The sequence below is a fragment of the Pelecanus crispus genome, chromosome 9, assembly GCF_030463565.1.
Source record: "Pelecanus crispus isolate bPelCri1 chromosome 9, bPelCri1.pri, whole genome shotgun sequence".
NCBI classification, from domain to species: domain Eukaryota; kingdom Metazoa; phylum Chordata; class Aves; order Pelecaniformes; family Pelecanidae; genus Pelecanus; species Pelecanus crispus.
Window position 1 is genome coordinate 25,435,062 of NC_134651.1, and position 25,027 is coordinate 25,460,088.

The 25,027-nt window shown below is 40.4% G+C and overlaps 1 protein-coding gene across 1 annotated transcript in view; it reads left to right on the top strand.

Moving 5' to 3' along the window:
* LOC104025469 (glypican-5) overlaps nt 1-25,027 on the top strand; it is a 416,865-nt gene that overhangs the window by 245,124 nt on the left and 146,714 nt on the right. The window contains exon 7 of the mRNA XM_075716973.1: nt 13,045-13,165. Coding sequence (XP_075573088.1) covers nt 13,045-13,165 — 121 coding nt within the window. The remainder of the gene's footprint in view (nt 1-13,044; nt 13,166-25,027) is intronic.

The following is a 25,027-nucleotide window of genomic DNA, read 5'->3' on the forward strand; positions in this document are numbered from 1 at the left end:
GATTGTGACCTTACTGCAAAATCAAGTGGGAGAGAAGCTGAACTGTGGAAGGGAACAGTTTTAACCAGACATAAATCTTCAACAGTATTAGCAGAAGAATTGAACAGTATAGGTCAAGTAAATTGATTTTTGTATAAATATTCTCTTTTTCAAATTTGTGATGACAGGAAAATCTTTCTACATTTGACCTCTCTTCTAGTGCAGTTATTTTCGTGAGAAGTACCAGACACTCAAGCAAGGAAAACAATGCTTTGTATTTAACGACAAAAACATGAATTGAGGCCGTCCAGTTTCCCACATTACTCTCGAGCTCTTCAGCCTTGACCAGGGTCAACACTTCTCTGGAACAAGTGCTAAGGCATTTTAATCTCCATAACTACACCATACTTGCTGTCTACTAATACTAGCATTTTCTGCAGTGCTTTTAAAAGTGATAAAAATAATGATTTTTGCTAGATACCGAACTACTGCATCAAACATTTAGATATAAGCTAGCAACAAACTAAAATTGCTACCTGCCTAAAATGTTTCCTAACCATGAAGCTGGCACTAGAAAAAGTCCGTGTTCAAAACATATCCCTGTGGTACTAGTATGGCAGAGGCTTTGCTGTATCTGTGAGAAATTCTAACAATACGGGTGCCTACAGGATAATAGTAATTAAGCTCAGTCTTCACCGGCGACCTCTCTCCTCACCCCTCCCGAGTCAATGGACCAGAAGATGGGGACCAGGGGGGTAAAGCCCCTCCCACTGTAAGGAAAGATCTGGTTCGAGACCACCTGAGGAACCTGAATGTGCACAAGTCTATGGGACCTGATGAGATGCATCCCAGAATCCTGAGCGAATTGCCTGATGTAGTTACCAAGCTACTCTCCATGATATTTGAAAATTCATGGCAGTCAGGTGAAGGCCCTGGTGACTGGAAGAAGGTAAACATTGTGCCCATTTTTAGAAAGGGAAGAAAGGAGGACCCTGGGAACTACTGATCTGTCAGCCTCACCTCTGTGCCTGAGAAGATCATGGAACAGATCCTCCTAGAAGCTGTGCTCAAGCACGTGGAGGACAGGAAGGTGATTCGAGACAGCCAGCACGGCTTCACCAAGGGCAAGGGCAAGTCCTGCCTGACCAACCTAGTGGCTTTCTATGAAAGAGTGACTGCATCAGTGGACAAGGGAAAAGCAATGCATGTCATCTATTTGGACTTCTGTAAAGCCTTCAACACAGTCCCCCAGCTCTCTAAATTGGGGAGATATGGATTTGATGGGTGGACTGTTGGGTGGATAAGGAATTGGCTGGATGGTCTCATCCAGAGGGTTGTGGTCAGCGGCTCGTTGTCCACATGGAAACCGGTGACAAGTGGAGTCCCTCAGGTGTCCATACTGGGACCAGTGCTGTTTAACCTCTTCATCAATGACATAGACAGTGGGATCGAGTGCACCCTCAGCAAGTTTGCAGACGACACCAAGCTGAGTGGTGCGCTTGACACGCCAGAAGGACGAGATGTCGTCCAAAGGGACCTGGACAAGCTGGAGAGGTGGGCCTGTGTGAACCTCATGAGGTTCAACAAGGCCAAGTGCAAGGTCCTGCACCTGGGACAGGGCAACCCCTGGTATCAATACAGGCTGGGGGATGAAGGGATTGAGAGCAGCCCTGCAGAGAAGGACTTGGGGGTACTGGTGGATGAAAAGCTGGACATGAGCCGGCAATGTGCGCTTGCAGCCCAGAAAGCCAACCAAATCCTGGGCTGCATCAAAAGAAGTGTGGCCAGCAGGTCGAAGGAGGTGATTCTGCCTCTCTGCCCTTCTCTGGTGAGACCTCCCCTGGAGTACTGCATCCAGCTCTGGAGCCCTCAGCACAAAAAGGACATGGACCTGTTGGAGCGGGTCCAGAGGAGGGCCACAAAAATGATGCAAGGGCTGGAGCACCTCTCCTACGAGGCCAGGCTGAGAGAGTTGGGGTTGTTCAGCCTGCAGAAGAGAAGGCTGTGAGGAGACCTTATCGCGGCCTTTCAGTACTTAAAGGGGGCCTATAGGAAGGATGGGGGCAGTCTTTTTAGCAAGGCCTGTTGTGACAGGGCAAGGAGTACTGGTTTTAAACTAAAGAAGAATAGATTTAGACTGGATATTAGGAAGAAATTTTTTACAATGAGGGTGGTGAAGCACTGGAAGGGGTTGCCCAGGGAGGTAGTGGAGGCCCCATCCCTGGCAACATTGAAGGTCAGGTTGGCTGGGGCTCTGAGCAACCTGATCTGGTTAAAGCTGTCCCTGCTCACTGCAGGGGGGTTGGGCTAGATGATCTCTAAAGGTCCCTTCCAACCCAAAGCATTCTGTGATTGTATGATTCTAAGCTAAGCCTGATCCAGTGCCCATAGCTATCACCAGTGGCAGCAGAATATGCTGAGTGCATTTTGGCTGTTGGTGTTTTACTGTTAGGGGAAGAATAAATGTTGATTGTCCTGATCTATGCCAATTAGTCAGTTGCAAAAGGAAGGAGTTGCATGAAATCTATAAATCTGCTAGTGAGCTGAACAGGTAGCTCATAGCTTCTGCAATAAAATACTGCTTCTTTTATAAGGAATAAAACTTTGGTGCCTTGGAATGATGAATTCAGCTGTGTTGCTGTTGGAAAAGATTAAGCAAAAGGGAAGGAGTTTAAGAACTCTGAGTCAGGAGATTTGGAAGTCTTAGGGTCTGATTTCTTTCTATAGACCACTAAGGCCTCCTATTTACTTTTTACTTATATAAAATTTAGCATCACTATCTTACTGATAAAGTTATTAACCTGGAAATAGGAATAGATTGGCACTCTGTACCTCACACTCCTGCAGCTCAGAAAGAGTCAATAACTCTTCCTTCTGTGGCTAAAGGACCAAACACCTGCTATAAGATATTAAGACCTGAGCAGAAGTGAAGCTACTGGAGCAGATAAGAATTGCCTTGAATATCTCTGCACAAATATTTTGGAAAAAACTGTGTAAGGGAACAAAACCGAATGTGTGTGCATTAGTGCATGTTTAGAATACATAATGGTCAGAGACATCCCTAAGGAGCCCGAATAGCCAGGGGAAGTGCCAGGGGTTCAGAAATTGCAAATCTTAGCTGCCTTATACTTGAGCCTGGAAGAGAGAGTCATCCTCAACTGCCCAAATGCCTCCTTCGCATGAGATGGGAAGGAATGCTGTATCTGACCTACTCCCTGTGTCCAGTAAGTACCAGCTAAGTGCATCTTTCCGTTACAGAGTACCAGCTTTGGCAGTAGTTGATGGCTTTGTCAGCATTGAAATACATGTGGCATGGAGGGAGGTGTGAAGGTAGGTAGTGAGTCACCTTAAAGAGTAGCCTGAGAAGGCACTTCAAACTGGCATGGGGGAGAAAAATAGGGTTTAGAATGAAGCAAGCAAAGCTGGGTTCATTTGGCATAATCAGCAGAGAAGATGAATGGACATGGAGATTAGCATGGGGATCACAGTTGTGGAAAGCGTTAAAAATGGAGACAAGAAACTTGAAATTGCTGCAGGAGCAGTGATATTCAGCACCAGTCATGCTGCACTATCAGGCTCAACAGTAGTTTTGATTGTGGAAGTAATAGGCACATGCGGTGCGCACCCAAGTAGGAGCTGTAGGCTGCGATGAGAATGGCAGGGGGTGCCGAAGCCAGAGGGCTTAAGCCAAGACTGTTTGAGGGCAGAGTTCAGTCTGTGAGTTGAGTTCATACAGAGCTGCAGTTCATGTATTCATTATTGTCAGCTATTCATTAATCTCCCATGTGTATCTAAGTGTATTTGGAGAAACTGACTTCTGAGGAAAGCTGGAATTTTGACCTCTTAGCATTAATGTATTTTTGTTATGTTTTGGTTTGCTTTGCTTTTAATGAGCCACAGGCAAGGTCTTCTCCCTGTGACATACGTCTGATACTGTGCAAATTAGGACATTCCCCATTTTGCTTTATAAAAATATCTGTGCTGGGATCATAGAATATCCTTTTGTATACCCGTGGTCATTTCTCAAGCCTAATTTTTAAGTACCAGCAACCAGAGTTTCCAGAAAGGGAATTGGATCCTTGCCACCTTGGCCTGCCAAAAGTCCTATCAACCAAATATTGTGAGCCCTTGCTTGATATTCATTCTCTCTCCACTGCTGTGAAGTTTATTGCTAGTCTGTTTTTACTTTTTCTTCTAAGAGTTCAAGTTCTTTCCTCTCTTCAGACTGTATTTTCTTTTTTCCTGGGTCAGTCCTGTTTTCCACTAGTGTCTTCCATCTGGCAGGTTAAAAAGTTAGGCAGTCATATGTTTCTGTTTGTTTTCCACAACCCCCAGAACAGGGTGCAAGCTGCCAGTCTCCAAGAGGTGCAGAATCAGATTCTCCATCGGGATTTAGCTTGGCTCTGATCTCCTGTTTGTACTTGAAGAATGCTCTCCCCTGGTCTAGGCGCTACTGAGAAAAAGGTGTTTCAGATTAGCTTTACTTTTTCCCCTAGGAATGGCACAGATGTTACTTTGATAAGTATATACTGTTTGTTTATTGTTCTATCTTCTGTGCCATTTCTCAAATTCATTTAATGGGGAATGGTCTTTATGCTGCCAGTTCCTAGTTAGGTTATCAGCTTTTGGGTTTCTATCGTATTTATTGCTCATTATGTTTGCTTTGATGGGTATAGAGGTATCATTTGCGTGTTCTACAGAGTTTATTCCACTTTAAACTGAAGAGCTTTCCTATCTGATGTTATTCCAGACAAGTGCTTTACCTTCCCTCAACATAATAAAGACTGTCCAATTAACTTCTACAAATTTCTTTGGTGCTTTCAGTGTGCCTTGAAGATAGCATTAACTTTTCATATACCTGGGAAAAGAATGTAGGCTGTTTCACCTACAATCTTTAATAACTGTTTTACAACACTTTTCAAGCATTTTACAAGTATCCTTTGACACTCAAGTCAGTACATTTTCAGCATGGTTCTGGAAAAACTGATGAACACATCTTTTTTGATGGTAAGATCTTTTACATGTACACTTCTTTGCTGAGTTGCTCTTCACTGTGATTTTCAGTGTGTTCATGGGGTGGCATCATCCAGTCACTTGAAGCATTCCGGTAACTTGGTTTTGTACCTGCAGTCTTAAAATTGTCTTTATAATCTAGACTGCTGGAAGTCTTTTTTAGCCCCATAGAAGGGGAGAAAGACCATTATAAATGCTATTTGGCTTTGTAATTTTTTTTTTCCAATTAGCTCATTATCCCATTAACACAATGTATTTGTCTCATCGTTTCCCATAATTACTAATAAACAAGATTATTTGTGAAACTTCCACTGAAGCCCATTAGAATAGTTGCGGCAGAGACGGTATGCACATCGTGTCAGTTCTGCTTCACAAAATCTTCAGGGCAGCTAAACTCATTATGTGCTAGACTTGAGCTTTCCTGTAGTCTGTTGGCAGTTATTTAATCATTTCAAAATGAACTCTTTACATAGGTATTTTTAAACAGGTAAGTCTGTCTCTTGGAGAATATTGTTCCAGTTGTGCTCAGCTGATCATTTAGAACACATGAAATATTTTTCTTTGTGCACAAAGATTTTCATGTAATGTATCCAGATTTTACCCTAGTGTGACTCCACTGACTTCAGTAGAATTGTTCCTGCTGTATGCTCCTATGTAAATTACATGTTTTTTTCCTTAAACACAAACAAAATGCCCCACTGGTTTTCAGGTTACCCAAGAAGTTATAAGATGTGACTTTCAACAATCACACAAAAGCCTGCAGTCCTGCATGCAAGGGCTTGAAAACATCTGGAGCTTTCAAGATTTCCCAACACGTGCCCTTGCAGTGTCATTTGCAAAATGTTACTTGTTAGAGGACACCTTTGTCAGCTGCTCGGTGGAATTCAGCTGCTCTTGCTGCAGTTCTGCTATGAGTGGAGGCCTGACTGAAACCTTCTCTATAAACAAGGAATATATCCCTTTAAGTTAATGGAGTTAACTGCAGAATGACCTAATGGATCAGGCCAACTGAATAAATGTTACAATCATGAAGTCTTCCAAGTTTTAACTCTACAAAGCACTTACACACTGGATATTCAAGTTGTGTAGATGAAAAGAAACTGAATTATAAGACAAAACCAAAATCTGAAAACTTTGGCAGTTTTTTCCCTCATGGCTGCTGATTATCTGACAGTAAATTTATCAAGATGTAGTTCTTACTTTTATTCTTTTTTAACCAATAAACTGTTTATTGTGGCAGCTTAGTAAAAGAGCATATAGTTCCTAGAGAACATACTGGTCATGGATTAATCATTCCTTTCTTTAGGACTTCTCGGCCAAGATGTTCAATGACTGTAATCCAGGTTTGCTAAGCTGTTACAGAAATGATAAAAAGTATGATACAAGGCATTTCTCTGAATAGTGCTATTGTGAGAGTCGCTCAGAGAGTAAGCACAATGTGTCTGCTGGTCAGTTTTAATGACAAGGATTGGAAGGAGGTGGGGGGGACTTGTCGGCTGCAAGTCTCATCATATGGATCACCTTAGGGACAGCTGAGTCAAAGGAGAATCCTGCACTGGCTGGCTCTTCCTGCTGGAGAATTATGTCAACAACATCAACAACACTTCAGGAAAATGGCATTTGCTTTGCTTCCTTGAAGTTACTTATTGAGTGACAAGGATAACCAGGCAAAGGATATACAATTGCCATATATTCTGCTTGTTCTTTCCATTTTGCAAAGAAGTGGGCAGAAGGGTTAATCAGATCAAAGCTGATAATCTTGATCAATTATTTCAAATTCTGCAGCCATATAGGTTTTTTGTCACTGCTGTTACTGGTTGATGCACACTTCCGTGTTCCGTGAATTGGGAGAAAATCATTCCTTGCAGAGTCCTGTAGGTCAGAGTGTCACATGTGCCAAGGGCTGCATCTAAAAACTACAAGGGAAATGTCCAAAAGTTATTAATTTGGAGACATAACAGACTGGTGTAGATCAGCAGTGGATTCACATAATTGAATTTCAGGCAAACCATTCCAGCCCAAGGGTCAAATTATGAATAAATATAAGGCAAAACACACCATCTGGTGAACCATGCCTAATGTAACTGAATTAATTGTTCAGTGGATCTCAAGGCCGGTTAAATAGCTTATCCATATTTCTCATTGCTTCTTACTAAATGACACATTCAAAGCTCTTCCCTTCCTTCTCCCCCTCTAACCCTTTAACCTCTGAGTCATTTAGTGGTGGTGGGTGGTGTCTGCTCTGACAGTGTGGTGAGTATATTGCTGAAATAAACAGGCTACTTCAGAATTTTTTTAGCAAATGAGACCCTGCGGTCAATGACCGACTTTCAAACATATGGGCCTAAAAAGACTTAATTTTAGTTCATTGTAGTTATTATTTGCATAGTGCTATCTACTTCTGGGTGGTTTTACAGGCAACATATCTCTCTAGGATTGTTTTCTGTTTAGGAAGTTATGCATAAAGATTAAAAAAACAGAGCTGGATGTGAAATGATCATTGTAAAATCTAGCTTTGTCTCAACGGTTTTATGATTTTATTGCTTATAAAATTAGTGGCTTACTTTCTTTAGATTTCTCCAGCTGTAGCAGGCTGCTGGAACATTTTTTTTTTTTTTAGGTGGTCCAATCTCTATTTTTTTAATGTATTGTTCTGGGGGGGGGGGGGGCAGGGGTTGTTTTTCTTACAGAATAGTTTATGTATTTGTGCAGAAATTAGGACAGTCACATTTTTGTAATGCTAAAGAAATGAATGGTTAAATGAGACTTTTAGAACCAGTAGAGTCTCAGTCACAAGGAGTTTGAGTTTGCCAGTATGTCTCAGACAGGTGTTGCTGTTTTAGCTCCTGTTGATCATAGTGGAATTATTCAACAAGTACCAATAAAAAAGATTAAAAAAATGCATGGCAGTTTACAAAAAATATTTCTGGTTCAAAATTGTTCCCTTGGTGATGTTCAGTGTGTAATTATATGTTTTTAAAATGTGGGTAACAAATTAGTAACATCTCAGTAAATATATCTTTAATTTTGTAGCCAGTGCATTTTATTCTTATTTTATGTATATGGCAACTCTCAAGGTTGTATGACAAATTATTTCATCAAAAGCAATTTCCGTCCCATAGAGGTGTTTATGGCAGTTCATGGATTTCTCTGAACTGAATATGAGGCTCAAATTTTCAGATTTGCCTTGTGATGTTAGATGCCCCATTTCTTCCACAATTAAATAAGAATGTTGATGCCTCTCATGCAGCTATGTCGGGTCAAATAGTCAAGTGGAGAAAAAAAGAACTAAAATTAAGGGAGCTGCATTCAGATGAAGCTCAGGTTCCAGGTAGCCTGAATTTCCAATACAGAAAATTCTGAAATGCTCAGTGCATGTTACAAAGCATCTGGAGTGCGGTGTGGTGTCTTGCTGTGTAATCCCTCTGGTGAGCACATGCGCTGGAGCTGACTTCATTCAGGAAAAGGACCAGCCATTAGCCGCACTGGGGTGCTTAGTGGCTGCTAGTGGCACCACTCAGGGTAACAGCACCCCGAGGAATATGGAGTAATGGAAATAGTCTCCCAGCTGGAGCTTGATCAATAATACTTGGAAAAGCTGCCTACAAGAGCTTTATCAGACACTTGTATCCTGACTGGTATGATCTCCTGCAGGGAGGAGGTAAGGAAGTCGTGTGAAAACAGTACCCTGTTTCTTGGACTTTTGTGGCTAAATATCACTGCTAGTTAAATCTACCCCTAATGCAGCTCCTGCAGTTGTTTGCCTGGAATTTGAAGTTATTTCTATTTTATATGTTGTTTTTAAAGTAATGAGTTTTCTAAAATGGCATATTTGTCTTCGAGGGAATCCTATATCTTGATCCCTTTTCATATTAGGAGTTAAAAAGAACACAAATCAGAATAGCATCTGGCTTTATTTTAAAATAAGTGTTTAGAGTCAAATCTTAGTTTATCTATATTTATATAGAAAATAAAAATGTGTGCCTTCAGTTGAAATGCAATCCCATGTGTAAACAGCACTTCACTTTTTACCTTTTTTTAAACCTGTGATGAGCTGTGTTAACTATGGTCTAAAATAATTGATACTGTTCTTCTGAAATACTGTAAAGCTGGGTTTTGGGGAGTTGTTTTTTATAAGTTGTTTTTGTTTGTTTTTTTAAAGTATCATAGCTTTGCCCAAATGGTCAGTGGAATAATATTGGCATGAGGCTTGAGGTCTGGATGAAAATTCTGCCTGCACGCAGTGTTCCTTGGGCTCCAGTGTAACAGTTACTTTCAGGATTGCTCCAGTGACAATATTTTAATACAACTTCCCTGGCCATTCCTGCTGACATTTCTGGGCTTAGTATGAATAAAGTACTAGAGCTGTAACCAGAGTTAACAATTCTGTACTACAATATTTCACTTAAATTGCAGATTATTAAATAAAGCAAGCCAATTTCTGATCTTACTTAATGTACATTTCCAGTAATTCAGGATCTGATGTCAACAAAAAAAATGTTTTGGATAGTGCAAAGAAGTGAAGTAATCAGATTATCTTTCAGGAGATGTATAGTGTTTATTTCAAAGTATTTTAGCATGATACAGAGCTAGTAGAAGGATTCACAGTTTACAGGGTAGTAGTTTGAGTCAGATGGGCATAATGTCTTTTTCTAGTACAGTCTTTCGTTCTTGGTGGTGATGGACTGGAGGAATTTCTCCATTCTCACTGGCTGTGCAATTCTCGTTCTGTTCTCTGCCCTGTCTCCTTCTCCTTGGGAGGTGTAGCCCACCCTCCCTCAACTCACCATTTTTTAGTTCATCTGAGTCTTTCTGGTCTTGGGTTTGTCATAGAAGTGACCTCTCAGTAAGAGCATGCAGGACAAGCAGAGCTTACGGGTTATTGTGGGCAAACCCGAGAGTTCTGCAAGTAAGTCTTTTGCCTCTCTTTACATCAGCTTTTTACACTGTTCATTTGGCAGATCACATCTATTTCTCCACTGCCAAAGGTCTGTAGTTGGAAAGGTCTGTAGTTGGTTTCCTGGGCATTGCCGGTCATGCAGGTCACCTTCCAGACCATAGCTGGGCCAACTCTTATGCGCTGGAGCCTTGCATTAGCAGTTAGATGTAGTTGTTAGTGACTGCCATACTGAAGCCATGCTAGACCAAGGAGATAAGGAAATGATGCAGGATTCACACAACCCATGCATGCCTTCTCTGACATCTGGAATTTAGGCAATCCACATTATGAATCTAATTACAAGCAGTCTGGGCAAGAGAAATATCTGTGCATAATTTATGCGTATGTCTAGAGCTTTAAAGAGTGAGTCCTTAAAGTTGCGTGGAACTTTACAGATATGAGTATCCCCTTTGTCTTGGTGGACTGTGAACTCATTCATACCAAATGGTCCTATTTTCCTGATAACAATGTATGTAAAAAAGGGTATGTATTTAGCAAGAGCAATATATATGAGTTGACTGAGATTGACTTTCCACTTTTTGGGTCCCTTTGAGGACTCTGGCATTAGTGCTGCTGCTACTGCTATCCTTGAATTGGTCACGTTTATGCAAACTCCATGCAGTGCTGTAGGTTTGTGATACCACTTAGAAGCATTTAATGGAGGCTTGTGATTCACAGGGGAAAAAAAAAAAACTATCATTTGCCAAAAAAACCCCAACCCAACCAAACCAGAGGGGAAGCAATTTTGCATTCTTTATCCTGGATTATAATGACATAAGCCTCTAGACAAATTCTGATAGCTATAAACAGGGGTTGAATGAAGAGCAGTCAAGAGCAATGAAAAGGGAAACCCTTGCTTTTTGCTGCTGTTGATGAGTTTCTGATCAGACAAAACAATGCACACGGAGAATCACTGAACAGACTGGTGGAGCTGACCCATTAAATTAAATTTCCCCTGTATTGCAACTAGATGATCTCAAAAAGCTTTGTCGAGTGTCCCTGTACATCTACAGTGGGTAACCATGTGTTTTCACATGGTGAACAATGATAAGTGTTCAGCAAATGGTATGATCTGTTTATAAAGGTAAAGCTAAAGGCAGGTAAGGTGCAGCAGTCTTTCTGTATTGTCCACATGAATTGATGTGAATTTATATGATCTGTACCACTCTTGACTTCAAAAATACTACTTTATCTGGGTTCTTCCTGGGGTCATCAGTCCAGCTGTCTGAGACTGTTTGTAAGATCAGAACCTGTCCATCATTTTGCACATGCCATTGCATCATGGAAGTTTATACTTCCAGATTAGTTTGTACTCATGTGAGTTACACATCAAGAAAAATTAGAACGTTACCTTTAAAAGGCTCAGTGAACAAAAAAATGCAAACTCACTGAAAAAGGTTTTCCTTAATGTTTGTCCTCTGAATACTATCTGACTATTAGTGAAAAATACGATTTTTCTCAATTCTTTGTTCTGAACCATTTGGTTTTCTTTTTTTTTCCTGAGAAGTGAAATTTATTGAGTTTACTGAAAAGGTGGACCATTCTCAGTTCTTTCTCTTTTTAAGCCACACATTTTACAGTAGTATAATACAGTATGCTTTGTCAGCAGTTAGCATACAATTTGTTGTTTATTCTAAATGAAATTAAGATAGGACAAAAATATTTGGAGACCTAGGTCTCCCCCCACCACATTCTATTGTCTTTCTACAATAGAATTTGGGCACTTTCTTCTACTTTGAAGCGCTGTCCTCAGCTTCAGCACAAATTGGTTTACAGTAAAGAATTCACTGATAGGAGAACATCTGGGATATCAAAGTTTGTAGGTATGATCAAAGTGAAAGATGTAGTGGGATGTTTCTCTTGACTTTTCAGTCCAAAGGAGCACAGCCGATTACTACCTGACTTACAAAGATGCCAACATGGCGTCTTAATGAGATTGTCGCAGGCATGTATGTGAGTCTGAGAGAGTCTGGTTTGGGAACAGTCTCTTGTCCACTTCATAATTGCTCATGCAAACATCTGTGATCCACTTTGTGACAAATGAGTGCCGAACTAATGAAAGCGGTTACATACAACCCTCAAAAGCATGACTCGCCAAAAAAGGTTGCTCCATGTCTCTCTGGGATTTGCAGTGTATTGCGGATGGGTTGAACTTAAATCATGTATGAACAGATCAAATCTGGAGCCAATATGCGGCAGTTTGAATACTTCCAGGAAGCACTGGATTCAGCATACATGTGCTGATGACTTCATCTCCTCAACTGTGGTAAAGATGTGTTCAGAAGTAGCGACCAAATGTGCACAATCCTGGAATTTTCCCCATGAGAGTACATGGGTGGAGCCCCAAGCGAATTAGGTTTTGGGAGTACACTGTGGTGCGTTCCAGAAAAGACTGGCAGTCACTGTTTAGTTAACAGTTGGTGGGAGAAGATTGCTGATAAGAGGCAGGTCATTGCAGTGTGAGAACAGCTGCTATTCCTCAAATAAAGCAGGACTTGGTTAGAGAGAATTCCTGTACATGGACCCAGGCTAGTGAGTTCGTAATGCAGACAAGGTATATGGTGAGGAGCACTGGTACAACAGCAGGTGCTGCTTTACAGTGTCTCTAGACAGTTTGGTGATAAACTGCTAGTCTAGCAAGAGAAGTCCAATCTCATACTTTGATTAAGAATCTTTTCAAAATCAGACTGCCGTTTCATTGGAATTTACTTCAATCTCATGATGTTTAGTTTCTGTCTTAAATTCCCTGGATGTCTGTAATTATGAAAGAATGAATTTTTGGAAGCTATCAGCTTTGACTGCTGCATGGAAGAACTTCAGAATGTCAGTTATAAAGGTTCAGATATTAAAATATGAATGAAAGGAACCTATATGTGGTTTATGAAATTGTTGTCAGTTCATGACTTGAATAGTTTGAAATGATGAATGATACTGCAAGAAACTGTGAATTTTATTCTGGTTTGGTGTATTTAAAAAAGTAAATATTTATTACAAATTTCTGATCCCATTTACAAAATACTTACTTTTCGTAAGTCCTCTTTAGTATGATTTTTTATTCTGGTAGATATGGTTCCAGTCACTGAAGTTTTGGGGTTTTTTTTTCTCTTTTTCAGTTACACCAGCAGAGTTGTTTCCAATGGGCTGAAGGCACAAATTAATAATCCAGAACTGAGAGTCAGAGGATTGGACCCACTCATCAGTAATTTAATTGATAAACTTCAGCACTTTAATCAAGTAAGTAATTTTTAGAGAAAAAAACATTTTATCACTGGGTTTGATAACAGAGCTGAAGCTAAAATTACTAGGTGGTACTGCTTCTCATGTTACATTTCCCAGGATCATAAGCCTGAAATAGCCATGGAGTGGGCCTGGTACTAAAGGCAACTGAAGATTCTGTTGTTCCAGCTGGTTTATGAACTCCAACGAGCCAAAATTATTTCCCTGGAAGTTGCTCTGTTCCTGGCTGTTGTTCTGTAGCTGTTAATTAACTGTCTTACAGCCCACAGTCCACAGGAACACGGAGGAACTCCTGAGCCCCCCATGACGCTTGCGACTAGTCAGGCTGTGTGAGCGCCTTTAGAAGCCCTGTGATGTTCTTGTGTTGGAGGAAAATCTCCTTGTTTGTGCAGCTTCCTGTTTTTCAGTGGTGTAGATATAAACAGATCAAAAGACCAAATGGGACTACAAGGGTGTGATAACTGAGCTGTACGGAATGCTGAAGTCGGGACAGAAGGTGCTCCAGGATGAATTAACCTTGCACTTCTGAAAACATTTCCTTGACAGGCCTTGTTCTCAAGCCCCTCAGCCCAAAAAGGAAAGATTACCCACCAAGGAGTTTGTCAGAGGCATGATTAGCCCATGTCTGCCTCTATCGTCTATTTGGGTTCCCTCCGATGCACTTGCAGTCCTGGTGCACCTGCCGTCTTTCAACGCTGAATGCGTGATTCTCTGATACTACTGCTTCAGCACACCTCTTTGTGAACTCTTAAAGTAGTGCCAGTCCAAATGAGCTGGAGCTAACAGATTTAACAGAGATTGATTTTCATTTAAAGTCGGCATGTTTTCTTGTCAGCTTGGAAGAATGCTTACAACAGTGTGTTCGGAGTCAGAGGTGTTTGCACATTAGTCTACTTGTAATCTTTCACCATTAAAGAGTGACGGAGCATGGGGATATAAATAGTTAGTAGAAAACCACTGTAAGATTAAAGTCCACCTTTGGGGGTGGGGTGTGCAGGAAGAAAAATAATCTGCCCAGGTAAAACAGTAGGAGGAATTGCTTAGTCAGGATGTAGGAGGTTATTAAGACTGTGGCTGTGACCGGGAGTCACGGTCTGATCTCTTATTTGCTCCTGCAAAAGTACAGCCCTCCTTTACCTCTCATCAACCACCAGTGGTAAATCCATAATGTAACCAGTAATTACTGTTTTTGTTAAATCTTGCTTGGCTTTCATGTTCTTCTATTGTTATGTAGGCTGCAGTTTAGCGATTCTTTGTATCACATGTTTGATTTAACTTGCCATGGGGGATTACAACAACCAGTGTGATGCAGTGCTTAATATTAGAGTGAAATAGACATTATGTGGTCAGATTGATGAAAAGGATAATTCATTATTTATCTGCCTGTGCATGTTATAGAGTGTTAATTTGCTTTATAAATATTAGATATATCCATCTGTGTAATAGTCTTCTATAAACACTGACAATAGGAAATAGTTAGAAATAGATTAAATTAAAAGTAGCTGTGTATTGGAAATTCTATTTCTTTGTCTGCTGTAGAAAAATAAAAATCTGAACGGTCTCATAATGAGCTGCATACCAATTTTCTTAAGTTATGTACGTTTCGAAAACAGCTTCAAAGAACACTTTTTAGTCAGAAGAATAAAAATCAATTCCTAGGTCTTTCTGTAAGTTGGAAGTGTTGCTTTCTGTTACTTCTAATTCTGTTTTAGGAGAATATAATCCTTAAGTAAGTGTAACTCCCATCAGATTGAGGTGCTTAGCAATAATGGATTCCAAGGGTAAAGGATTAAACAGAATACTGATTATTGCCCTAAGATGGTTCGTTCTTAAGTACTTGGAATAATATAAATTCCTTTGATCATAATTTTAGTAAGATTTCTTCAGAGATCAAAGCACCAAAGAAGTTGCTAAATATCTAAGGCTTTCACATACAACATCAAACGTGTAGCTGTTTTCTGCTTCTTGAATTTTCATTTCAGTTGTGTTATTAATATACAAACAAAAACTGACACTGAAAAGCCGATTAAACCAACAGTTTAAAGTGTCATCCAATAGTGTGTGTAGACTGTATAGAGGAAGAGTTATACAGGATCCCATTACTCATTTTAGAGGCAAATTGATTTTTTTCATTAAAATATTCTTTTTGGGGGGGGGAGGCAACATGTGAGGTGGAATTTAAACAGTGATAAAATAAGGTGTTATCTTTGTATCTTCCTAAGTGTTTGACATTTGCAAGAGCATTTTAAGCAATAGTTGCATACTGCATATACAGAAGCAATCCTAGAGAGGCAGGAAGCCTGGAGACCCGAGAACACAGCAATGCACAGAATGTGCGTAACAGGTGATTTGATGTGTCTAGGCCCCAGTAATCTTCTACCACTTAAGTAATATTGCTAAACTACCCACAAGAAAGCATGTTCTTGGGTAAGAGAAAGATGTGCTGAGATTTTTGAAAGAAATAACGTGTCTTAACAAAACAAGCTCCAGCCATGCTGCATCTATCCCTCAGAGAGCCTGGACCTGTTGGCTTTCTCTCTCTCTCTCATCCTGTTTTGCAAAGGTGTGTATTTTTGAAAATCAGAATAATCTGCTGCTGGATCAATTTGCTGAGGTTGTGGAGTACTGTCAACTACAGCTACGTTCAAATCAACAGGATTCATTTTTCTAAAAGATGGAGCTTAGCTCAGCAATTCTTAACAATTTCTGGAGCAAATCTAATCGCTGCTGTCTTTGATAGATCCTCTTGCACCTCCTGTCTTCCACTGCTGGACCTCAGCTCTTCCTCATCGCTCCGTGACGACTGCTGCAGCTTCCTTCCCCCATGCTGGCAGTCCCGGGCTGGAGATGCAGCAACACGGTGCAGCACGGTCAGCGGGGCCTGAGATAATGTCGGCCTCTGGCGACTGGGGTAGCAATGCAGCACAAGGCTGTGAGCAAGAGGGGCTTGCAACTGGCCATGCAGAAGTAGCAAAGTCTTCATTCATTTAAATCCCACACTGACAGTCTTTGGTGTACAGCAGCTATTTCTTTGTTAGCTCCTTATTGTGACTTATCCACAAAGGCAAGGAGATTAATAACTTCATTGATCCTAAATCCCATGGACATGAACAAAACTGGTGACAATGTATTATTGTTCTCGTTGGTGCATCCCAACTTCAGCATGTTACAAATAATCTGTATGCAAGTCGTCTCCTATTTCTGCCTGTCATTTAGGCTGAAATGCCAGTTTGTTGGAGATTATAGCAGTTCCTCATTTTTTTCATCTGGAACTTAAATCCTCACCACATAGTTGTTGTTTTTTTGAAAAATGATTATGCAAATAGCAGGCTATTTCATAACCACTTTGCAAAGCCAAAAGTAAAGTGAAATTTAGAGAATATTATTCAACAATTACTGTTATTTGCATCCCTGGCAGATAAGGTATTTGAAGGGTTTATTATAGCTGCTAATTCACATATCAATAGAATTACTGAGTTACAATTTACAGTAACTTTTACTTTTAGTAATGCAAAAACAGATCAAGTGAAGTCCCAGGTTGATTTTCAAGAACTAGCAGTTAGAAATAACATCTTTTCCTCCCCTTTTTTTTGTGAATAGAGCAGATGTGAACTGCAACTGATAATAAACATAAAATCCCCCATTGCGCCTTTTTTGACTACTACTTCTTGCCACATAATCACACTTAAATATGTTTTAATGTTTTTCTTCAACATAATACTTTTCGCAGTTTAAACACAAGCGGTTCTGAGGCCAAGGTTAAAAATCCTAAAGGATCAATTGCATTGAAAAGCAATGGGAATGCTAGGGAAAAGTGAAAAAGCTTTGACTATAACTTTACTAGCAGGGTGGCATGGGCATTCTCAAAGGATTGTAATATAATAAGTATTATACAAGTTTAACTTATTTGTCTTTCGTCAGCTTAAATCTAATCTTGACAGATTTTGAGAATCAGTGTGTTTTGCTGTTGTCAGTCAGAGATGAATGCTTAGGGCGTGGCTGTAATTCAAGAAGACAGTGCAATATCCTAGCGCTTAAAATGAGAGCAATGCCAAAGCAAATCTTGCTGAATCTGGACCCACGTATTCTTTTTTTTTTTTCCCGGCACCAAAGTCTCATGGATCTGCCAGCTGAGCTACAAAATGCATGTTACTTAAATTCCTTTTAGATTTTTATATAAAGGATGCCGTCACAGCAAAGTTTGAAGCAACAGCACTGAGATGTTTCTTATCAATAATATGAGCTAGCCATAATTTAATCTCGAATGTGAATTTAATTGGGTTAGACAATAGAGAATAATACAATAAATCATTTAACTACTACTTAATTTAAAAGTGTATATATTTTTTAGACAGCTATAAAATTTATTACATTATAGACTTTTTATATTAGATTTAAGTGGAGACAAGTTGGTTTGATTTTCATCCCAACTTGTAGCTGACTTGCACTAAGACTCAAAATATTCTGTTCTTCATTTTGTCCAATGAAAACATAGAAAGAGAGGTAGTCATCTTAGAAAGACTGTTGGGGGTTTACTTGGGATTTAAACAGCCCCAACGGGCTTAGAAGTATTATTGCTTGCCCTGCACATACCTCCCAAAACCTGCAGAGACTTGTGTGCCTTACAGAACAGAGCACCTTTCCAGAGCTGCCATATGTCTGGATTTCCAAACCAGGTTGATTCTTCAGTGGAGGTTTGAATGGCCTGGGTCATAGAAGTCTTAAGGATTAATCTTGCCTCAGCTTGTGTGCAGTTCAAGGAGAGATTTTCATGGAAGCAAACACGTCTACAGATGTGTTGGTCCTTTTTGAATTCACATCACTATAAAAGCAATAACAGTCCTCGCCACCTTTATCTCAGCTGTAAACAGGAGTGATAATTGAATTAATACAATAGTTACCATCTGATTAATAAATAGCAGCAAGAAATGTATGTACTTCAGGAAAATAAAGATACAATTAATGAAACTTGAAACTTTTCTATTTAAAGTCATTCTTCACTGGGAGGGTGGTGAGGCACTGGAACAGGTTGCCCAGAGAAGTTGTGGATGCCCCATCCCTGGAAGTGTTCAGCCCAGGCTGCATGTGGCTTTGAGCAACTTGGTCTCATGGAAGGTGTCCCTTGCAACCCAAACCATTCTATGATGCTAGGAAAGTCTTATAATGCCAGGAAAGAGCAAATGGATTGTTTGTTTATTTTCTTTATTTCCTGCTCTGCTGTATAAAAACTGTTGACCCCTATCTTCAAATATAAACTATCATCTCAGATTACTTCATCAGTTACACAGAGTTTGTTTCTCATCCTATTTTTTTTCAAAATGTTTGTTCTTATTAGATTCATGGGCTGTGTTTATTATCCCCTGATAAGAATCAGACATCTCTTTGCTTCCAGATATAGATGTTGAATGCTCAGCTCTGGATAAGTTACAATTTTTTTGTAATCCATATACAGTGGAACAACTCATCCCAGTGCTTGAAACAATCCAGTTTACCCAAAGAGTGAGCATAATCTTTCTCTGCATGGTCTTCTGTATTTTTTTCTTTTTCTTAGTAAATATGTATATGTATATATACACATGTAACATAGACTGTATAAAAATTCTGAAGACATCAAATTTCATCATATCTGTGATTAAAGAAAGAAAAGATACATAAATGCTGCCAGCCTGGGAAAAATAAACAAAAATCTAGTAGCAGTTTAGTTCTCTCTTGTTTCTTTAAAAAACCTGGTAGATTTCTGTCATATATAGTTCTGAGCAAGTCTTTGGGTCCGAAGCTTTTTGCTTTTGGAACATATTTTCACATTGACTTGTCAATCAAAGTTGAGAGAATGCATCCGCTGTCTATTGTGGGACTCTTTTGTTAGCAAGAAAAATCAAAATCAAAATCAACAGAGCCCTCTTTGCAAAGCAATGTATCACACAGTAGTGCATCAGGATATGGTAGTACATAGCAGACTACATAGTAATGGGGGTGCTTCACTAGGAAATGTTTCTTGCCATAAAGGCTGCAGTTCTCAGGCAATTGAACAGGATGTAGTTGCTGATTGCTTAGGAGCATTTATCTGTCAGGGCTTCCATTAGGAGTAAAACTCACAAGAAATATTCAAATAGTGGGCTGGGGCATCTGAAGTCTGGCAAAATCCTATTCTGGTCTTAGGTTTCTGCAAACTGCTATTGCTTTGAGACGAGTAATTTGTGCCTCGTCCTCATTTCTGACTTGCGCATCCCAGGTGAGGCTGCTGAGGGAACATCCACAGGGAGCGGGCATGCAGGGGAAGGGACAGGCTGAGGGCCGCAGACGACTCGGCTGGGCTCCTACTGGAAAATACAGAGATGTGACCATGAAGGAAGAAAAACTCACTCGGATTCCCTTTGTCTGTGTACCTTGAGGGGCAGATAGAAAAGCAGACCAGCCGATAATAATTCAGTCTTTAGGCTGTTCATCTGGAGATGTGGGATCTCCTCGTTCAAGGCCTGGCAGCTGTGTGCAGTGGTTTTCTTCTCTAATATGCCCTTATGTTTTAAAAAGAAAAGGAGTTGGAAGCTCTAACCTTGGTTCTGCTGTGGCATTAAAACTCCCATCAAGACCAGAAGTTTGTCCATGAATCACAACAGGAGAGCTCTTTCTAGTCCAGTCCCACTGAAAAAATGTCACTGGAGCATTGTTTTATGGAGAGCATATGTTAACGTTGTAATTTATTGCTAATTGAGGTATATATCATCCCTGGCTGAAATCAGTGTACTTTTGGTGGCCTGAGGTCTGCAGGTTCTTTGTTTGGTTTTGCTAAATATAGTGACTTGAGATATAATTAAATAATTTTAATTAGAATTGAGAAATGGCTTTTTAGTATTAAAAACAGCATCAAGATTTCAATAGAAACAGAAATCATGTGAAATACTGGCTCAACTAAACCAAAATGCGACATTTTAAAATAAGACAAATCTGAATCTCAAAGTAAATTCAGCATATCTTATTATATGCTCGCAAGTATATAATACTAAAATGCCCGTTTATTATTCATGTGTTGTGTCTCAGAGTATGCTGTGCTATTTGTCTTGCAAGCATTTTCAGAAATTATTTGCCCAGATGGGCCATTGTATGTGTTTTGTTTTGCTCATTGCGGGAAATTAGTCTTAATAAATCAAAATCACATATTGAGTCACAGCACTGACTTGAGCCAAGTGGGGGAGAAGGAGGGGAGAGCTACTGTTTCAATCTGTAACTGAGCCAAAACACATATAGGAAAATATAGTTCAAAAAGAAGAGTCTTATTTAAAAAAAAAAATAGTAATACAGTGTCTGTCCTTTGGCTTGAGTGCCCAGTTCTAGTTGCAGCTGATTAGGAAAACCTGAGCTGATACTCATTTTCACAGATGAGCTGAAATGTGTTTTGGATCCTCTGGTGTCATGGCTGCAAGTGAGGAGAGGGTCAAGCCTTGGAGGGATCTGCTTTGGCCTGACCAGTGGAAGGTGGTATGGGAGCATGAAGCTGGGCATGGGACTACAAGGGCTGGTGTGGGCACTCAAGACGGGGCAGGAAAGCAAGGCGGGGCGGGAGCATGAGGCATCTAGGGGCATCTAGGAAGAGCTGGTCACTCCTGGGGTTTGGGACTGCTGCCTGGGGGGTGGAGGCAGCAAAAGGGAAACCTTTCCACCATTAATGGAAATACTGCGGTTTCTTGCCACCCCAAGAGAAATGCATCACTCTAATAACCCTAGTCTTTGTGGTATAAGGTGCTAACCAAAATGCATACTGTTGTTCCTGTTCAACAACAGTTAACAGTTGTTATTGTTCTTGACCAGAAATGCCCCTTTGTGGATGCTGGCAGAAGGGAGGAAGCATGGGTCTGACTGCTACATTAGCCTATTTGTTTTGATGTTAATTGATTTTTTAAAAAGATAGAAAGTCAGCATTTATCATTAAATTAATTAAGGTTGTCATACTGAAATTGTAAATTCTCTTTTATGTAAATACTTACTTTGTTCTATTAGCCCATCATCTTTTTCTGATCACTCTAGTAATTGTCAGTCTTATACATTGCTTTAAGTTATTATCATTAGAAATGTGATTATGGTATTTACTTTTGATCTCATTCCTGAGGTATGATAACATGCTTATTTTTGGAGGTGGTAAGCTTAGCATAATAGGAAAGACAAGCAGGGATTTATGACGTATCATTGTTTTCTTTAGGGTAGAGGAAAGGTCTTCAAACAATTGATTGATCATTGGCCAAAAGCAAGAACAGGGTCATTTTCCTCTCTTTCTGTTCCACTGCTAAAGGGAGGAGACAGGTAGAGAAAGCAGTGTGAGAGAGTAAAGCTAAAGACTACCTAAAGCCCAAACTTACTCTGTAAAGCTCAAGTGGATCTGTACTGCTGGTGACAAGTGGGTTAATGCTACTAAAGTATACTGCCACTTCCTAGTTAAAGCAAACATCTTGTTTCCAGCAATAATTTGGGTTTCATTGTAGCACAAGTTGATGAAACAGACCTGGACCAGAGAAGCCCCAAATCAGGTGTCCCTCTGAGAGGATTCTCCTACTAGGTGCCTGATATGGCTGCCCGCTGTGGCTGCCTGACGCTGCTCCCAGATTCTTGCTGCACAACCCAGAAGCATGGGAGCCAAGTAATCGATAACACCTGCAGCCCTCATGCTCAGGCTGCTTAACCGGTTCCTCCGTGGCAGCTTAATGTGAGACAGTTCATACTTGTCTGCTCAGGCAAGCAGCCTTTTAATATGTCTCCTCACTGTATCTGCAATGTGTAGAGAGGCTAAAACCTCCGAATCAGTTTGGTGCCGTTTGTATTCATGTGATCAGTCATGTACTTCTTGGAGGACAAAATAAAAAAGAGGTAAGATAGGTGTGAGGTGAGGTTAGGCAAACTTCCTGCTGTCACTGTCTAGTCTCTGAAGGAGAAAATAGGGCCATGGGCAAGCATCAGAGGAATCCTTGATCTGCACTCCTCTTCTATCACTGTTTATTCCCTTACACTCTGGAATTTAGAAAGCAAGCCTGAGTATTGGACAGAGTCTGTGTGAGAAATAGCCTTTCTCTTCTATTTAGGGAGGCATTCACAAGTAATTACTAAAATATGAAAGACTAAAGGAAACAATCCTCTTGTTTGAGGCAGAACTGCTACTGTGAAATAGCATTATTTGTCAATTTAAAGAAATTCAGTCTTACAATAGACCTGTTTTGCTTCTGACCCCGTCTTACACTTCTTTGGTGTTGTACATAATACTTGTAAAGGTTCAAGTATATTACATCTCACCCCCACCCAATCACACACTATGTGATTGATCAAAGCCATGCTGAGAGTAGTTCAACAAATTCAGAAGAGATCCTAGGATATCAGACTCGCATTTTCCTCATCTCATCGTGAGCTTTTCTGCCAAGTCGGAATCAAAAAAGCAAGATGTATGTAGGTGCATCAACCTAATTAGTAAAATCACACAAGTGCCAGTTTGGCATTACCATTGTTGCTACCACTCTTATCAAAAGCACGATGCAGTTCTTGAATGGCCACAGACCTCCTTGACCTTGCTTTCAGTGTGTTCCCCAAAGCGTCAGGCATCTCAGCATTCCGAGTGTTGAGCATGATGGCTGGCCGGGCTGTACTAGTGCAGCGCAGAAGGTGCCTTCCTGCTCTCTGGCCCACGAGCAGGCCTGGGAGGCTTCTTCCATCCTGACACTGAGACATCTCTCCCTTCTTCCAGCTTTCAAGTATTGCTATTCCCACTTCTCCAGGGAAGCATTTCTCCATTAATAGCATTAATTCTGTGTGGCTGACATCCTGTCTTCTCCATTACAGAAGCTTGATACTGTACATTCATGTCTCTTGTCAGAATTCCCATGATAAACTTCCCATCAGACACAAAAGGCTGAGTCTTACCTGCCTGTTTGCTAATACTGACTGCAAAAGAACTATCTGGTAGGGAGAGCGATCACTTTCATTTGTAAATGTGCGTTTCTTAATTTTTATCTTCTTGCTTTTGTGTCAAGACTTGGACATTTGCAAAGAACGTAAGTTCAGCTAATACCAAAAAGTTTAGTGGGAATTTTACAAACCCTACTGCACTCTAATTTTTACCGCCTGTTACTTTTATGTGCATTGAGCATTATGAGTCTTTAACGTTCTTACTTTTTTACTGGCCTTTCTTACCCATATTGCAGTGTTTCGTTTCTGAAAATCAGCCTTGTTTAAGTCCATTTTAAAATAACTAAGTTAGGTGTATTATTTAAAGGCACTATAAAAGCTCTTCAGCTGACTATATCAGCTGATTTCATTGCACTCCATTGTACTATGCAGTTTGCCCCTAACTCAATGCAGTCCTGTGCAGGTATGAGGCCAGCATGTAGGCTTAAGAGGAAAACATAGCAAGGAATGGAAAGTAATTTCTGCGGTCATAGGAGACTACAGTATAGTTTCCTATAAACATTGTTCTGTCTGGATTATTAGGGATGGTAAAAATCAGACAGTTATATCAGTAACTGGTTAAATGCACCAGCACTCAGTATGGAACCAAACTCCAAAGCCATACAAGATGGGCTGTGTGTCAGGGAACCACACAGGGACTTCATCTTTAAGGAAAGTTAAAACTCACTTTCAAATAGAGATGTGCTGATGTTCTGTCGCTTGATCTCTGCATTCTGTCTCAAACAGGAGCAGAAGTTGCTTATGCATATGAAGCACGTGAGAGGAAATAGCTGTGGCCCAGGCCTGAGCTTCAGCAGTGCTTGGAGCAGGCAGCTGCAGTGCCTTGCAGATGAGGGCTTAGTGCTTGTGGGCACTCTCTTTAAATGGCTCTAGGACTGTTTCTCACAGCTGCAAGACACCAGGATCAGCTGAGATCTGGGCTTCCCAAGAAGCTGGGGACCCTGCCACTCACAAAGTAAAAGTGTGGCTTCCTGAAGTAGCAGGTTTTCCTGGCCTGCAGAGCTAAAGGAGCTCAGAAGCCCTGTCTGCCCAAATGGTTCGTGGTCTTCTTATGGAGCAACTGTTCAGGAATCCCAGCTGTGACATGGACTGGGCAGTAGTCTGGCATCAGGTCAGCACAGACTGAAACCCAAGGTTTTCTGTTAGTGTGCAGTTGCTATCTGGAAAGTTGGTGTATTTGTCTGAGATACAATATTAACCAGACTCTCCCCACTGTGCCTTTCCAGCTTGATACCTTGAGAGGTGACATTTCATCACTATGATAAGCAATGGCTTCCTTTACCCAGGAGGTGAAACACTGCTAGAAATAACGGTAGGGAAATACTGTACATCCGCGTCATAAATGCAAACTCAGACACAGTTGAGTTGAGTGACCTTCTTCAGCCTTTAAAAGTCTAGGTCCAAGCCAACATTGTAGGCACTGGCTTACGTGGTGCTTCAATGACAAAATGCAGAGTGCCCCACAGAGCACTTACGTTAAGGGCTGTCATAAGTAATAGTCAATGGGAATTTTTTTCAAAATGCATTAGCAATAAGACTATTTTTAGAGGTATATATTTTAATTCTGATTCTTCTGTCATCTTCTACCAGCATTTACCAGAGTATAAAAGTTACCAGAGAGTAATAGACAATTTGAGGTTGGAAAGGATGAACTGGAGATAATCTGGCTCAACCTTCTGTTGAAATCAGGGCCTTAGATTAGGTTATCCAGTGCCCTGTAAAATCAAGTCTTGCATAATTCCAGTGAGGGAGATTCCATTTCTTCTCTGGTGCCCCTGGCTTTGTGTTTGTTTGCTTGCTTATCTATGAAAATAAGTACACTAGTCTTAAATGCCTCACTTTTTCCTGTTTATAATGTTCTCAAGGTCCAGCTTGAATTCATAGACAATAGTTCTTGGACACAGAATAGGCACTTTA